The 17551-nt window shown below is 41.8% G+C and overlaps 1 protein-coding gene across 1 annotated transcript in view; it reads right to left on the reverse strand.

Annotated features, from left to right (window-relative positions):
- Positions 1 to 1860: 1860 nt before the first annotated feature.
- Positions 1861 to 17551, reverse strand: part of myo1d (myosin 1D) — a 75954-nt gene continuing 60263 nt past the window's right edge. Inside the window, exon 22 of the mRNA XM_088323362.1 lies at positions 1861 to 3440. Within this exon, the coding sequence (XP_088179488.1) occupies positions 3284 to 3440 (157 nt within the window). The 3' untranslated portion in view covers positions 1861 to 3283. The remainder of the gene's footprint in view (positions 3441 to 17551) is intronic.

The raw sequence follows: 17551 nt of genomic DNA on the forward strand, positions 1-17551 counted from the left end.
TTCTATGAAGTGCGGCAGATTATAAGGCACACTTTTGAATTACTGGAAAATTTGGAGTTTTGAGGTGCGCCTTTTAAAGACACATTCGATTTTGTCCATTCTCTTTTAGATAACAATGGCAATTGTGTGTTTTCTTATAAATTGTGGTCTGAAAAATGGCATGAGAAAAAACATTTTGTATTTCTGGACGATGGTATTTTAAAACGTCTGTGCTCTATGGGGTTTGATTTTGGGAGATTTTACTGTTCATATCCTTTCAATCTCCACCATATCTGTTGTTATTTAAGATATTTTTCTTTCATTTAAGACTCACACTTTTAGTGTATACCCATTGCACTGAACCTACCAGTAGACCCAAAAACCTTTCAATGGATTTCAATAGAAATATTGCAAAATCTGCATCAAACCGAACCCAAAGTCAAGGTACCCTAAACTGTTCCCGTTTTCCGAGTTGGCAGATTTTTGCGCCAACTCTCCGATTGCATGCGTCAATGCCCCCGGCTCAGTTTTGCAACGCTGTTGCTTTCCGTTGGCGTGACTGCGCTAGCCGCTTGCGAGGCGGCGCGCAAGCTAACGAGCGGAAAAGTTACGAGCTAGCCATGGGGTCGAGGACTCCAGCGCACGCACTTCATGAGAAACCGCAATTTAACTGTATTGGCGTTTGTTAGCTTGGCGGATAATGCTGAGGAAATAGAAATATGAAAGAATATTTGGTTCTGCAGAGGTTTCTTACATTAAAGCGTACGTGTTTATTAATATTTTTTCTAACGCGTGGCTTGTCGCTTCGAGCAAGAGGTATTATCGACTAACAAGCTCTCACATGGTCGTACGTTTTAAAGCAGCGGTACTTAAACTTCGTAGTATGGAGGACCCATTCCTGCTATATGTCAATAAATGAACACATAAACAAATCATATAAAACCCAAATAATGACATAAAAGCAATTTCTTCCTATCTTTATGCAAGTACTCATTTTTTTGGTCATTTTATCTTGGTATTGTTATTATTTCATTTATTTTGACGTGTATTTTGTCATTTGTTTATGTACGTATTTATTCCTTCGTGTATTTTTTTGTGTTTTTTTTGTGTACGATGTATTTATTTTTGTATTTATCTTGTCATATATTTTTCCATGCATTTATTCTTTTGGTATTTATTTTGTCATTTATGTATTTTGGTATTCATTTTGACGTGTATGTACAAAATGTGATTCAAATGGTGGGGCAGGTGAAATTGGCTAAGGTTTACATCTATTGGTTGATCCGTGTAGTAGACAATTTTTTTCACCGATGATCAACCGATAGGCGAAAAGCTCAGCCCGTTTGACCCACCCCCTCATTCAAATAGCATTTTGTGTGACAAAATACACGAAAGAACATATGATCAAATACATACCAATATAAATGACAAAACAAATGACAAAATGCATAAATATTTGGATAAATTGCATTTAGGAATAACGTGATTTATCCATTATCTGCACCGATTCTCCTCAGTAGGGTCACGGGGGTGCTGGAGTTATCTTCGGGCAGTAGGCAGAGGACACCCTGAACTGACAACTCACTCGTTCATTCACACCTAGGGACAATTTGGACCGGCCAATTAGCCTGACATGCGTGTTTTTGGAATGTGGGAGGAAACCCGGAGTGAAAACCAGACGCAAGCGTGGGGAGAGCATACAAACTCCGCACAGGAAGGCTGGTAACTGGGTTTGATCCCTTGAACGATGCAACAGACGCGCTAACCACTCAGCTGCCGTGCCTTTTTAAAATTAAAAACTCGCATTATAAAGACACACCCACTCACGCCAAACGTCGCAGGTTTGAGCTGGGAATTTTTGTATCATCCATCGAACAAGTCATTGAAGACCTCCCAAAGCGCTTTACAATGTGCTTCACACTATTCCCTTTTGCACACTAACTAACAGATAGCATCAGCCATGTAAGGCAACTACCTGCTATCGGGGGCAGTGTCTTGCCCAAGGACACTTCGACACACAACACAGAGGAGCCGGGAATCGAACCTGCACCCCCTTGATCCCAAGACGAGTGCTCTATCTCCTGAGCTAATAGTCTCATCCTGTTTTTTTTGCCACTTTATTGGTGATCTTGTTATCCAGTTGCATCTGTTTTTGAGCACTTTACCATTTCCTGCTTCCTGCGTTAGGGTCTACTGCAAAATCATAAAGAAAAAAATAGCACCAGGTTTTCTTGCTTTTTTTTCTCAAAAAATATTAAAATATACATGTTTCAAATAAAAACTGGAGCAAAGTTTAGCTGGAATCTAAATAGACCTGTTTTGCATCGATCTGGCAGACAGCAGAGGGGTGGGAGGTGGTAGGACAGGGAGAAAGTTCTGACAGCCCGATGCAAAAAGCCGCTCTTGAGCCTGCTGGTTCTGGTTCAAACCTTTGCAGTCTTTTCCCTGACAGCAGCAGGTTTAAGAGGCTATGAAATGGGTGGTTGGGGTTTACTGCAATCCTGGTGTATTTGAGGGTGAAGCAAAAGTTGTAGATGCTCCCTTCAGCTTCAAAACTATTTTTTGCACACTAACTAACTGATAGCAGTGTCAGCCATGCAAGGCAACTACCTGCTTATTGAGGGCATTAGGGAGTCAGTGTCTTGCCCAAAGGACACTTCGACATATAACACGTAGGAGCCGGGAATCGACCCTGCGACCTCTTAATCCCAAGACGAGTGTTCTACCTCTGCAGCTCATGCCGCCCTCGGTGCAGATATTGGATGGATGGTGATTTATTTATGTGTTTATTTATTTATATGGCATATATTTGAAGGTATTTTTTTCATTTTTACATGTGTTTCTACATACAGCAGGATCAGTCCTCCATTCGTGAGTCCAAAACAAGCACATCATTCGCACCCTTAATCCTTTTTCAAAAGAGCGAGCCCAGTTTGAGGCCGGCCGCATTTATCACAAGAAACTTGAACCTCGTGCATGCGTCCTACTTTTAAATTAAGGTCATCTCGGACGCGCTCAACACATCCCAACTCAAAAACTGGTCACGCCTTTGGCATGAAGGCCCGTTTAAAACAAAAGCTTTGAAAACCTTCATTAACATAAAAGAAAATCAACTTGGATTAACAACGAAAATATTGCACAAAGCAAACACGGGGGAGAGAACATCACTTTGGTGGATGATCCAGCAGTGCTATATATTTTTTTCAACTTTCGATCGGACGATCAGGGAAATCCCGCCCGAACCAGACAAACGAGTCAATCACCTTCTCGGTCTGCTGTGGACTTGGCCCGGAGTCATCAATTTTCAGTTGGCGGGGACGGCCAGAACGTAGCCGGCGCGGCTTTTGGTGAAGTCGGGCTGCGGTTGGTTAATTTTTGCCTCCACCACCACCGTGCACTTCTTGCCATTCATGCTGCAGTTGATGGGGGTGTTGACGGTCACCTGCAGCTTCCTGCGCTCGCTGAGAAGAAAACGAATGTGCAAAAACAAAACAAAAAACAAAAACACAGAAAGTCCAAAGTGAGTAAAGTTCTTACAACCAGTGTTCCCTCTAAGCTGCGCGCGTGCCCAGTGGCGCACTGCTCGCACATTCTCAGCGCACAAGAAAATCTAGCCAGCGCACAAAAATGAGGGCTCAAAATTACTAATTAAGAAGCGAATTAAATCAAAGTTACAGTGGATGAAGGTAAAAATACACGGGTTCCCCGGACGCTGTGTCCTAAATGAGGTATTTTGAAGTCGAGTCGAAGGAGAACGAAGTTGAGTAAAGTTAGTAGAGTTTGTCGGGGAACCAGCTTCTTCGGCTCGGCTCACTAAAAGGAACCGGCTCTTTCGGGTCCTAAACGGCTCTTGGGGTTGTTTTTGCTTCTTTAATCCCAACATGACCAAATATTATGTCAAATTATGCACAAAATGACTTAAAGGAAGGGGCGAATAGAACAAAAAAAAAAAAAAAAAAAAAAAAAAAAAATAGTGAAAAGCTTAGAAAAAAAGAAACAAAAGGAAGAGAAAAAAGAAGGAAAAATTTAGAAAAAAGCCAGAAAAAAAAGAAAAGAAACAAACAAAGGAAAAAAGTAAATAGAGAAGAAAAAAGTAACAGCTCGGAAAAAAAAAACACAATGAGATTTTTTAAAAGGAATTTTAAAAAAAAGTAGAAAACAAAACACCGACAAAAGAAGAAAAAGTTTGTGTTGCATTCAAATAATTTCCAATTATATCAAGTGAATCTTGTTGCCAACATTGTACTTCCACAAAAAAAATGTGATTAAGTACAGTTCTGTATCTTACAACCGACTAAATAAGCCCCCAAAAATGTTAATATTATGCGACAAAATATATCAGGAAATAAAAAGAAATGGATATCTTGTGAAAGAATTGTAAGAACAAACGACGTTTGTAGGCCGTACAACCTTTGCAATAGTACACGAGTCAATTCATTCAAAAGAGAAAAATCATTTTGCATTGCCGGAAACTCAGCAAAATGTATCTTGATGTCAAGTTTTGGACATGTTTGATAATGACTTAGTTGCCACACTTGGGATTGCTGTTGCTCACTGTTGTTTCAAGCGTTGCTCACCGACTTTGTGTAAACGCTCAGACCCGTGGAAAATTACGGGGAACATTGCTTACAACTTAATGCAAGTTGAATGAAAGAATTGTTAAAACTTTGTTAATTGTCAAGTCATTTTTTTGTATATCCCTTCATCACAGAGAGTCTCAAAGGGCTGCACAGACCACCTGTTGTAAAATTTCTGTGGTATTTTCAAGATTTTTGTAGTATTTCTGTATTATAGTAATACTGTAGTAGTATTTCTGGAGTACGCCACTGCCCGTCAAAGCCAAAATCCTGCTGATCTCTGAAGAGCGGGATGATGCTTTACAACGAAAAAGAACAGTGACCAGATGTTGGAGATGTTGTATCTGAGTCAGTTCAGGAGGCTTCTCCTGATACTTTCATCCATGGAAACTAGTAGTGTCTGTTTTACTGAGAATCTCAATATAACACCATCCATATTTTGAGGTGAAAAAGAAAAAAAAAAAGAGTATATTCTGGAATAAATATGATGGAAACAAAAAATCCAGCTCGGTGGTTGCCTACCACAATCCTAAGCCATAAACTTTATGAAATCAAATTTAAGACCAAGTTTACCAGAATACCACAATTGAAACACACAAAACATTAGGTGACCAAACACCCCCAATTCCAACCCCTAATGCTGAACGCCAAGCAGGGAGGCAACGGGTACCAATGTTTAAGTATTAGGTATGACTCTGCCGAGGCTTGAACCACAACCTCCCAGTATCGGGCGGGCGCCATACCCCCAAGGCCACCGAGCTGGAAACCGATATCAAACGGGAAAAAAATAAACGGGAACAATACCGGACAGGAAATGCCAACAGAAAACAGGACAGAGTCAAAACCCACGTCTTGCGGGGCAGAGGTTTGTTGACCGACTAACAAAGGAAAAATGAGAGCACTGAGCTTAAATAGCCAATCTGTCAATGAGCCACAGCTGGCACCACATGAGCGGGGCCGATTGGGCGCCATGGCAACTGTGACACAAATTTAGTTTGTTTTTATTACTACTATTATTAATAATAATAGTAATCTTATAGGAAACGTTTAAAACGCTTTAAAATCACTGTGCTGACAGATTGATGTCACAGAAGGTTACCCAAGAAGTCACAAGTCTGCATCTCTATAAATAATATTTATATTTTTTTCAGCAAACGAGACTGTGGCGGGCCACCACAGCCTTGTTGGTGGGAAGCACTGTATATACAATATGTATTAAAACCGATTCCTGCTCCCCTGAAGCCGTACCTTTGAGAAGGAAGCCACACGCAAACTACTTCTCACATAAACTCCATCCAAGTCATCGCCCGATGACAGCAACTTGTTACGCAATCGCAACAAGTCACTCACACGCGGGCCCAAGAAGAAGTCATGAATGCAAACACGGATCCCACGCCGCACTCCTCCGCAAAACTCTCATGCATCGCGCTAGGGTAGTCGCCGAGGGGGATGCGAGTCGCTGCTGGTCGCCATGGCAACCTCCCCCATCCCCGACTCCTCCATCTGTCATGGCCGCCGGCCAAAGCTACTTGGTGCGGTGTGTCTTGCCGAAATGCCGGAGGGAGGCTGCGCTCGGCGCGAAGGGTAGACATCGAGATAACGCGCACACACTTGTCTCAAAATAGATAACACTCTGAGATCGCATTGTGTGGATAAATAGAAAACATTTTATGTTCAGGCCACGAGATGATGCTTCTCTCCCAGTGGGCTGTCTGAGCTGCTCTGACCTTCCCCGAGGCAAACTTGGATTTCACAGGCTTCTTTAGCTGGAAAAGCAATCCTTTCATTCCCCCCATTTATTTTGACCACTGTGGATCTCCCCCTCTGTTGTGACTTTCTTATATAGCAGGGGTCGGGAATTGTATTCTCGATTGTTCTCAGCTCAGGGATGCTGCTGGAAATGTGAATTTCCCTTCGGGGATGAACAAAGTATCTATCTATCTATCTATCTATTTATCTATCTTTTTATGAGTGCATATGAGAGGAGATAAATTAGGAGCCAGGCAAATCTCTCTATCGTTCCACTTTTAGTGCATGCAAATATGCAAAGCCAAAAAGAAACAGTAGAATCTACTAAGAAGACAGTTGTTGTTGTATAAGGCAGACTCTAAACGACAGTTTACATTCATGATGTTAAACCAACAGACTCCGTTTTGCCAGTGCGGCTCCATAGATTCTCATATATGGAATGTACGTTCACTGTTGAGACATATTATCATGAAAACCCACAAAACAAACTGTAAACACCCAAAACACCAGCCAAGCAAAGCACCAAGAGCAATTTGATTGGGTGAGCGGTAGGGGTGGGCGGATTTCTGCACACATAGCGCGCTTCCCTTCTCTCTATTGACCAGCACCCTCCGTGCTACACAGTAATCCCTCGCTACTTCAAGCTTTAGTTATCACTGGTTTACCGCTTTGCGGATTTTGATATCAACGTATTGTACATTGTGTTCCGAACAGACAGCAAACATCTAATGTTATCATGAGGGAAAGGTTGGATGGCTGTGTCTTGGGTGTGCGCGACTGTGATAGACTGGTGTATCAAACAGAGGTGGCGGGTGTCCACCAAAGCAAAGTGCCAGACACGGCGACAGCTAGTTTTTAACGGCTCATGACAATGAAAAGAAAATTCATCAATTAAAGCAAACTCTGAGGAAAGTCAGAAGAGTGCAAAGTAATGGTGATCAATGGCGGGTGCTCCGTGGATTGTTATCCGATTCTCGGGAAGGGACTGAAGCAGCTTCGGGAGAAAAGGCAATAGCAAAACCTACTGCTATGGCTAAGTGACGTAACAACCCTCACAAGCTACTCATGCTGTGCCTTTATCTCACCGACGCCAGATCCATTACCCGTAAAACTGATGACCTGGAAAACGCTATATTGGGAACGGTGTTATTTTAATCATCCCTGAGACCTGCGCAATTCGAGGTAGGCAGCCGCTCTAGAAATCAAATTCCTTGCTTGAAAGGAGAAGCCCTCCAATTTCGTTGTACTTTTGTATAATGAGAATATAGAGCAATTATTCAACTGCAACTGTGTTTCTGTTTGTAGATCTATAGGGCGCCTCGTGAAAAGACTCATCTCTTCTGCCATTACCCTTCTACACAACAGGCCCCGCTGACCCATCCAATCAGTTTGCCCTTTTTGTCCCACTCTCACATGTTTGTCATTCCCGACATTTCTCATATTATCAACGAGGAGCAGCTAAATCCTCAAGAACGATCGCCACGCCTCGGCCGCCTCCCTCGACTCACCGACGACAATTACGACCAATCACGGCCAATCAAACGGTCATAATCCCCGCCGAGGATTAACGGAGCGGCTTCTGGATTATTCTGCATTAGTTTGATCCATGCGCAGCTTATTAGCATGCACATCGATACAGTACAAGACGCCCGAGTCGGTCACGTGAAGGACGAAAATGCTAATTAGAACCGGTAAGCCTCGTTATTCGCGTGCTGATTTAGCGCTAAAACGGCAGAAAAAGCATTTTGTTGAGCAAGGTTAACAATAAGTGTCAGGGTGAGGATCAAAACTCAGGAAGATAAAAGAAAATACAAATTAAAACATGGGCAATAATGATAATGATGACAATACTTAACCTTGTTACATGACTATATCTCTACCCCATGGTGCCAACTTGTAGGACATTTAAAGAATATATTTTAAATGTATTCAATTACAATGATTACCTTTAAATGCATGAAAGAATCCCTACATCTCTTAATTATTTTTAACAAATAAATTGTCAAGACTGGTGAGGTTGTCAAGAACCGGAACAGTAGGAGAACCCAAATGCGTGACGTTTCTCACACAAACCTTTTATTTTACGGGAAATGGGGCAGTCATGCACGTTAACCCAAACGCCAGTGATTCGGCGATCGTTGGGCGGAAGACGTAAGGCAGCTGTCTGGCGTGGAACGACAGGAAGCCAGAGGCCGACGAGATCGATACCATTTGCACAAGCGGCTATCGGACGGATGGGGTCGATACCGGACAGGACGGGACAGACAGGATTGATATCAAAACGGGATATCATCGAAATTAAACAGGACAAACTGGACGGGAACGAAACTGTAGATCGATATTAAACAGGACAAAAAAAACGGGAACAATACCGGACAGGAAACACAAGCAGGGAACCGGACAGAGTCAAAACCCACGTCTTGCGGGCGCAGAGGTTTGTTGATGGACTGCCATAGGGTGAGTGAGAGCACTGAGCTTAAATAGAAGGGAAGCCCGTCTGTCAATGAGTCGCAGCTGGTGCCACACGGGCGGGGCTAATTGGGCACCATGGCAACCGTGACAAATGTGTGGAAAATATAAAAGAAAAATTAAAAATGAAATATATATAAATGCATCTATATTTTACATACACGTATCAAAGAAAAACTGCAATATTTTACCTTTATTTCCCTAACAGAATAACAAAAATAATACCTACAATGAACATACCTATTTGATAGTGTAAACCGAAACGTAATGGTCAAACTAAATTATTTATCCAAATTATTTACTTGTAGTACATGCTGAGCAGATAAATGTTTGAACATGATAATAAAGTGGAAAATAAATAGATAAATAAATATATACGTGTATATATTTAATAATTCAAATAATTTGTCACATATTCCGGAAGATATTGTAAACAATATATACGTTCGAAAAAGTTACAATATTTTTGCCTTTTTTCGAGTAGAATAAGAAAAAGAATACTTAAAATGAACAAGATGATTCACCTGCAGTAGATGCTCAATAGTTAATTTTGCAACATAAAATAAAATAACGAGCAACATCGTCTGATACGGCAATGAATTTGGACAATTAGTGGCAATTTCTTACAAAACAGACTAGACCAGCGTCTCAACTGGTGGGTCGTGCCCAAAAAGTGGGTCGTGGTACCATTTTCAGTGGGTCTCGGGCCTTTTCCTTGGCAAAATAATGCTAAGAAGAAGAAAAAAACGAAGGGTCAATTATACTTCTAAACAGTACATGCTTAATCTCTTCTACCTAGTGGGACGGCATCTCATTTTATTGAGATTTTGTTGGTTTTATTCCCTTTTTTCTGCCTACAATTGAGGGTCCAAAGAAAGTAGTGAGGGAAAAGAAAAGTGAAAACATAGCCAACAATGAAGAAATAAATGATTGTGAAATACTAAAACGATGTACGAGTGTCTGCCATTGAAGCGCTGCTGGCAGCAACCGTAAATGGTTTCAAAAGGTTATATACTTAGCTTTTTATCAGTATGTTAATCCCTATTAAGTACAAAACTAAATAAATATTGATGTTTAGGTACACTCTTTGTTAATATTTTGCATTTGTTTTATTTTGTGGCGATTTTAAAGCAGTTTGGGGGGGGGGCAATTATATTCGGGCTGGTAATTTTTTTTTTTTTTTTTAAATAAAATTGGGGGAATATATTCTACTAATGCCGCCTTAATATGCACAAACCTTTCAGTGGATAAATTTGAGAAGTGGGCATTTTTGCGGCGATTTGGGCACACAGCTTGCCATTAGGGTGGAATGGTGGGTCCTCAAGTCGGACCAGTTAAGAACCAGTGGACTAGGCAGTGTACTGCAACATATTGCTGTAATTTAATGCGGCCTGCCAAAATAAAAATGATGCTGTTAAAAGGATTATGTCAACATCTCAAGTTGATGCTCAGCTCACCACCGTTAGCGGCGCAGCATCGCCCGAGGAGATAAATATCGACTTTCTCTCCCTTAGAAATATATTTAATCGATAACGACTTCGTGCTGACCTCCTGTGAACTGTATTTTTGCCTGAAAACGGCTCAGACTACGATGATCGGACACGTGAATTGTAAAGATCATTTCGGTGTTGGCAAAACAGCAGCAGGTGATGTTTTTTGATGAGCGTCAATGCGTAGCAGAGGCCGCTCATGTGTTGCCTGGCTCCATATGTTCGTCGTGTCTCAGCCAGACCACGAAGGGGGAAAACACAAAAGCCACGACACGTGGCATGTCCCCCGTGGGACATGGTCCTCACAGAATGTGGACATTGACCACCCGTCTTCCCGCGGGACGGCGGGTGAATGGCGTGCGCCAATAGCAGCTGTTGCCGGGCACACGTTAAACAACCGGGTCCCTTTGGCGGATGAGTGGGAGGGGAGAAAGGACCGGAAATGCAGAAAAAGCGGTAGCATCTGTCTCATCGGGGAAGCGCGGATGATCGCGCAGTCTGCAGATGGCGTCGGCAGGAGGTGCCGGATGAGCCTGCGCCATTAGTGTTGCTGATCGAGAAAAGCCAAATGATAATTAGCAACACGTTATGTACAAATAACCAAGCTCTAAAAATGCACCTGCTAGATGAATGCTAACATAAGATACACCATTGGCGAGCTAACAATTAGCACAGTCATAAAGGAATCCATTGTGCATATATACCGTATTTATACCTCTATAACGCGGACCCTTCATTTTTGTATGGGTAAAATTTGTGTTTTACTTTTTCTTTGCTTAAATGAAGTGACTAACGTGTTGGATACGTGCAGCTGTGATAAAAATCATTGATTGTTTATTGTGTTCATAGTTTAAATAATCAAAGTTTACTATACTCAGTGTCTGAAACTCATGACAAAAAGTTAGCGGACACCAGGGCAGACAACTCTGAAAAGTTGCCTGCCCCATTTTTCACAACTTGAAACACAATGAGACGGTTAATCGCAAAAAAAAATATTGTTGCAAAGTATCAAGGATTGATAATCAGAATATATAGCAGAACAGCACTTTAAAATTAGGTTTATTATAAATATACTTATAACATTCATTGTATGCATATAACATCGCCGTTTTCCATCTGCCATCAGTATGTACCTGGATTTACTCATCTTCATTCATGCAATGTTTGCGTTGCGTCGTCTGCTACAAGCCACGTGAACTCCTCTTTCCACGAAGCTCTTAATGTACGTTTACGTTTTGTTGTGTCATCAATTTTGTTAGCTTCTTTTGAATCTTCTGTGGCTGAGGTTTTGGCTTGATTCCTAAACACTTATCCATTTTTCTTGTGTTCTCTGCGCGTCTACTTTGGAACATGATATGCAAATGCACGACCTTATCACGCTCGGGAAAGTCCGGAAGCACAAAGTTATTCGAAGCCGTCTTCTGATTGGCTGCCGAGTATGCAAATTGCTAAACGCACCGAAATTTCCAAACCGAACGAAGATTTCAAAACCGGAATAAAGCAAAGGTAAAAGATGCACGCCCCGGGCGTCCGGGCAGACGTTATTTCAGACACTCGTAAGTGTGAAGCACATTGTAGAGCGCTTTGGGAGGTCTTCAGTGACTATATAGTGCTATATAAATGCAGACCATTACCATTACATCACATGGTAGATTTGGGTCTTTGGGTCTCGTTATTATTATTGTTGATATTATTACTGATGTTATCATTTGCCTGGGCTGCATTCCGCCAGTCCGTGATCCAGAAAAGATTACTGGGCCACTAGATTGTCATCCTCAATTGACACCAAGTCTTAAAAAGGAAGCCCCAGGAGATGAACAAAAAATGGTGGCTTTTGCTCCTGAACTCATTTTCTACAACTACAATATCCATCTGTGTTTTTACTAGAGCAAACCTATTTGAGGAAAATGCGAGGGTCCTGAAGGACAAAATCTAAGCGTGAAGGTGGCTGCCGCGATGTAGCGTGGCAAAGGTGTGGCATGGGATGGATTGGGGCGAAGAAATGAGGTCATCGGGCCAGCTCCAGGAAAGAAAGATGAGATATCCACAGGAGAGGTCGTGAGACCGTGGAAGCTAATCACGCTTGTCCTGACAATGGTGGCGGGGGAGGGCGAGAGGCAGGACCGCTGTTGCTGGGCTGAACATGTGCATCGGCGACTTTAGTGGAGGTCACACAGAGAAATATGGCCCCCGTTAAAGACGGGAGCTCCTCAAGTGAGGAAGATGCTGACAGCGTACAGGTCACAGCAATAAAATGATGTCACTGTGATGAGTCAACTATTGAACTTTATCATCTCTGAAGTGAGTTAATACACCCCTTACCCCTTTTTTCATGGCACAACTCCGACTGTACAATAATCCACCATAAAATGTGTTTCCGACTATTTGACGGAGCAAGGTCACACCTGCCAACTGTTTTAGATTGCTGAGAAAAAAAAAAACAAGACAAGCAGATGGAGATGATTGAGGAAAAACTAAGCAGTCCTGTTTTGAACTACATACAGCCGGCATGCAGGAAGCTAGAAGGGTTATTATAGATCACGTACTGATCAGACAATCGGGGAAGCAGCTGTCGCCATGGCAACTGCATCCGCAGTCCCCTAGAAGGAAACGAGAGACTGAGGAGAAAAACAAAAAGAGGAACGGAGGGAATGTCAGGTGGGAAGGGGAGCAGCTGGTGGCTGAGGGAAGAACGAAAATAAGGAAGGGGGAGGAAAGTAAAAAGGGGGATGGGTGAAAAGGACAGACATGGGGGATTTGGGAGGAAAGAGAGCGAAAGAGAGAAACATTGAGAGAGCGCTCAATATATTGGGGAAAAGCACAGGAGAAAGGAAGGGAAAGGGAAGAGAGGAGGAAAGAGGGGAAATAGGGGCGAGACAGTGATAGAACACAGACAGACGGACAGACGGATCACAGAAAGAGGGAGAAAGAGAAGGAAATAGAAAAAAAGTAGATAGAAGGGAAGACAGACAGAGTGAAACGAGATAAACAGAGAGAGACAGAGAGAGAGACAGAGAGATAGACAGAGACAGACAGACAAAGACAGAAACAAACAGACAGAGGGAGAGATAGAAACAGACAGAGGGCAAGGGAGGGACAGAAAGAAAAGGATTAAGACAGGAGTACAGAGAGACAGACAGAGAGAGAGAAAGAGAAATAGAGAGAGAAATAGATAATATAAAGAAAGGGAGGGAGGTAGAGACAAACAGAGGAAGAGAGTCAAAAAAGAAGATAGAAGGATAAAGAAGAGGGAGAGAGAGAGAGAAATGGATCTGGGCTAACAAAAAATAAAGGTAAAAGTAAAGAGAAGTGGAGAGAAGAAGACAGCATTATGATATAGAAGGCAAAGGGAGGGAAAAGGGAAAATTAATAAAGCACTAAAACAAAAGAGGGCAAAGAATGGCGAGGAAATGGAGGAAGGACGAAATGAAGAGGGAATTAAGGAGGCGAGAAGAAAGGGATGCAAGATGGAAAGAAAAAGAACAATGAAAAGAGTGCATGGCTTGCATCAGTGAGGACAAAAGATTTGATTCAGCAAAAAGTGCCGTGACCTTGGTGTGGAAGAGCAAATCAACACTCTCTCTCCCTCTTGGCATCTATGTCGCTCTATCATTCCTGGGCAGGCTAATATGCACGACACGTCCGCCGTACAAAGTGCTGAAATATCCCCGCTTAAATATGCGTATTTTCCCTCCGCCTGCGGCAAAAGAACGACGCGGCACTCTACTTTGATTACATCTCAGCACACGTGTGTGTTATGGGAGTATCCAACAAGACTCGGCACAGGTCAGGCGGTACGTAATCGATGGAGGGATGCTGACTCATGAAACCGGGTCAATGATAACGAAGCAAATGGTGAAATGAACAATGACTGACACCGCCCTTTGTGTTGATTCCCATCAAGGGGTTCCTAATGAAGTGGTTGCTGACTGCATTAAAAGCCTTTTCCTTGATGTAAACAAGACACAGGATGCTTGTAGACGTCGGTAGAACAAGCTTGTAAAAATTGGGAGCATTATGAGATCATATCCTCCAAATTGCAGGATTACTAAATACAATGCACGGCAAATAAACCCCTCAAAACAATTGCAGAGCCCACCTCAAGACTAGGAGGTCGTCGGTTCGAGTCTCGGCCGAGTCATACCTAAGCCTTACAACATTGGTACCCATTGCCTCTGCACTAGGGGTTGGAATTGAGGGGCTGGGTCACCTAATGACACAAAATTTCGGGTACCCATTGACTCGGCACTAGGGGTTGGAATTGGGGGGGCGCTGGGTCACCTAATGACTAAAAATTCGGGTACCCATTGCCTCGCCGCTAAGGGTTGAAATCAGGGGAGCTGGGTCACCTAATGACTAAAAATTCGGGTACTCATTGCCTCGGCACTAGGGGTTGGAATTGGGGGGCTGGCTCACCTAATGACTGAAAATTCGGGTACCCTTTGCCTCGGCACTAGGGTTCGGAATTGGGGGGGGTGGGGGCTGGGTCTTCTAATTACTCAAAATTCGGGTACCCTTTGCCTCAGCACTAGGGGTTGGAATTGGCGGGGCTTGGGTCACCTATTGACTAAAAATTCGGGATAAATCCTCAAAAGAAAAAAAAAGTCTTGCTTTATCAGTGACCAGTTCACTGCCATCGACAGGTACCTACGTCAAATTTACATTTCATCGGGACTGGGGTGTCCGTGAATGTGCTTAAGTCGCTCCAAGGTGACGAAATTTAGCCCTCCACTAATAAATAACACAAATCTTACCACATAAGCACTTTTTACTTCTTTTTTATCTTTTTCTGAAAATATTCCATCTTGTTTTTTGTAGAAAATAATTAAAACAAGTAAAATTGTATTGCTTGCTGATGGTTATTGTTTTGCTCATTTTCAGCATTTTTTAAAATCTTGGAAGAAATACTTCTTAAAATGAGCTAATGAATGAGCTACTAATATATATATATATATATATATATATATATATATATATCATCTCATTAGCTGCACCGCTTATCCTCAGTAGGGTTGCGGGGGTGCTGGAGCCCATCCCAGCAATCATTTAGAGAGCGCTCAATATATTGGGGAAAAGCACAGGAAAATGGAAGGGAAAGGTAAGAGAGGAGATGAAAGTGGGGAAATAGGGGCGAGACAGTGAGGGAGGAACACAGACAGATGGACGGAAGGACGGACAGATCACAGAGAGAGGGGGAAATAGAGGGAAAATAGACAAAAGTAGAAGGGAGGACAGACAGAGTGAAATGAGATAAACAGAGAGAGACAGAAACAAAGACAGAGACAGACAGAGAGATAGAAACAGACAGAGGGCAAGGGAGGGACAGAAAGAAAGAAAAGGATTGAGACAGAGGGACTATTTCTCTTTCTCTCTCTTGATTTTAGACACACACAATACATTTCTTAGATAAAATGTAGCTTCTGTAAGTCAAGGCACTTCTATTTTTTTACAAAAACATTTACCCAAAGCTTAACAATCTACATCTGCTACTTAAAACAATTTTACTTATTTTTTCTAGTAAAATGTTCTTATTTAACTAAGACTGCCGAGAAACATGGCAACAATTTCAAGCACTTATGTCAACTTCATCCAAAATTCAAGCACTTTTCAAACCTTGAAAACAGGACATTAATACTCAAGCATTTTCGCTGATTTCGAGCACCCGTACAAACCCTGAAACACAAGCACAATTGCTGAGTAGCCAAAGTCCAAAATCTTTTTGATCAATTAATTCCTGAGCTGTGCCCAACACACATAATAAAAAAAGGATGAACACGGAGGCTGCCGGTTGTTCTAAAAATAGTTGCCGGCAACAGCACAGCTTTAAATATTTCATCCCCTCCTCAGTAAGGGGGAGCCAAGTTAGGCTGGGAAGGGGTTGGGATTGGGGCTGGGCATAAAAAGACTAACGTGGGGCACTTTGTTGCAAAATGGAGGAGGCTGGAGCTCCTTTTTTGTTAATAAGACTACTTAAAGTGGCAAGGAACCATACTATCGAAAACAGGGGTGTTGTCAAACTCGTTTTTGCTCGGGGGCCACGTTGAATAAAATATTCTCACAGGGGCCAGACTAGTAGATTAAAAAGAAAGAAAGAAAGAAGAAAGAAAGGGTTAAGAAAGAAAAGGGTAAGAAAGAAAGAAAGAAAGAGGTAAGGAAGAAAGAGGTAAGAAAGAAAGAAAGAGGTAAGAAAGAAAGAATGAAAGGGGAAAGAAAGAAAGAAATAAAGGGGTAAGAAAGAAAGAAAGACAGAAAGATCAAAAAGAAAAAAGAAAGTAAAACCAAAAGAAAGTAAAAACGAAAGAGGAAACACAGAAAGAAAAAGAAACACAGAAAGAACGAGAGAGAAAATACAGAGAGAGGGAAAGAAAAAGGAAATACAAGATAACAAGAGATAAAGAAAAAGAAGAAAGAGAGTGAGAGAAAGAGAAGAGAGTGAGAGAGAAACTGAGAAAGAAAGATAAAAGAGAAATAAGAGATAAAAAAGGGAGATAGACACAGATAGAGAGAAGAGAAAGAAAATGAGAAGTGATAAGAGAATGGGTAAGAGGGATTGAAAGAGTTAAAGAAAAAGAGAAGAGCAAAAAATAGAGAGCAAAAGAGATAAAAAAGAGATAGAAAAAGAGTGAAAGATAGTGAAAGAAAAATAAAGTAAAAGGTAAAGCAAAAAGAGGGATGAGAGAAAGAAAGAAACATTGTTAATGAAAAAGAGAGAGAGAAAAGGAGAAAGAAAAATGAGGAAAGTACAAAGAGAGGAAAAAAGAAAGGAGAGAGAAAAACAAAAGAAGAGGGAAAAAAAGAGAAACACAGCCATAGTTGCTTTGGGAGTGGCACCTGGCTTTGGCGACATCAAGTGGACCTATATAAACCTGCAGCTCTTTTTCTCTCTTAGCGGTCTCTCGTGGGCCAAATTAAAAAACAGAACCGCATCTTAGACACCCCTAGTCTAAAAGGTTTCAAAAAAAAAAAAGCTGACAACATGGAATGCTGAAGTCCGTCTATCCTTGAAGGGCACGTGAAGGGCATGGCGACAGAGTGAAAACAATGATGTGCAATCTCTGTGTGTCACAGTGACTGATGAGGCAGCGTGAAAAGCTATTTCCCATTGGAATGCCATTTAATTTCTTGCAGCATCAATTACCGACTCTTTCAAAGTAATAGCAGCGCAATGTGTCAAACCAGAATATCCCTGTTTTTTTTAGTATATTTTTATTTCTTACATGACAAACAAGTTACCAGTAGAGGCAGTAGATTCTCAGAAAACAAACAAGGCTGTGCAATTGGGCAAAT

This window comes from Urocampus carinirostris, chromosome 19 (genome assembly GCF_059441175.1).
Source record: "Urocampus carinirostris isolate Australia breed hairy pipefish chromosome 19, RoL_Ucar_1.0, whole genome shotgun sequence".
NCBI lineage: Eukaryota > Metazoa > Chordata > Actinopteri > Syngnathiformes > Syngnathidae > Urocampus > Urocampus carinirostris.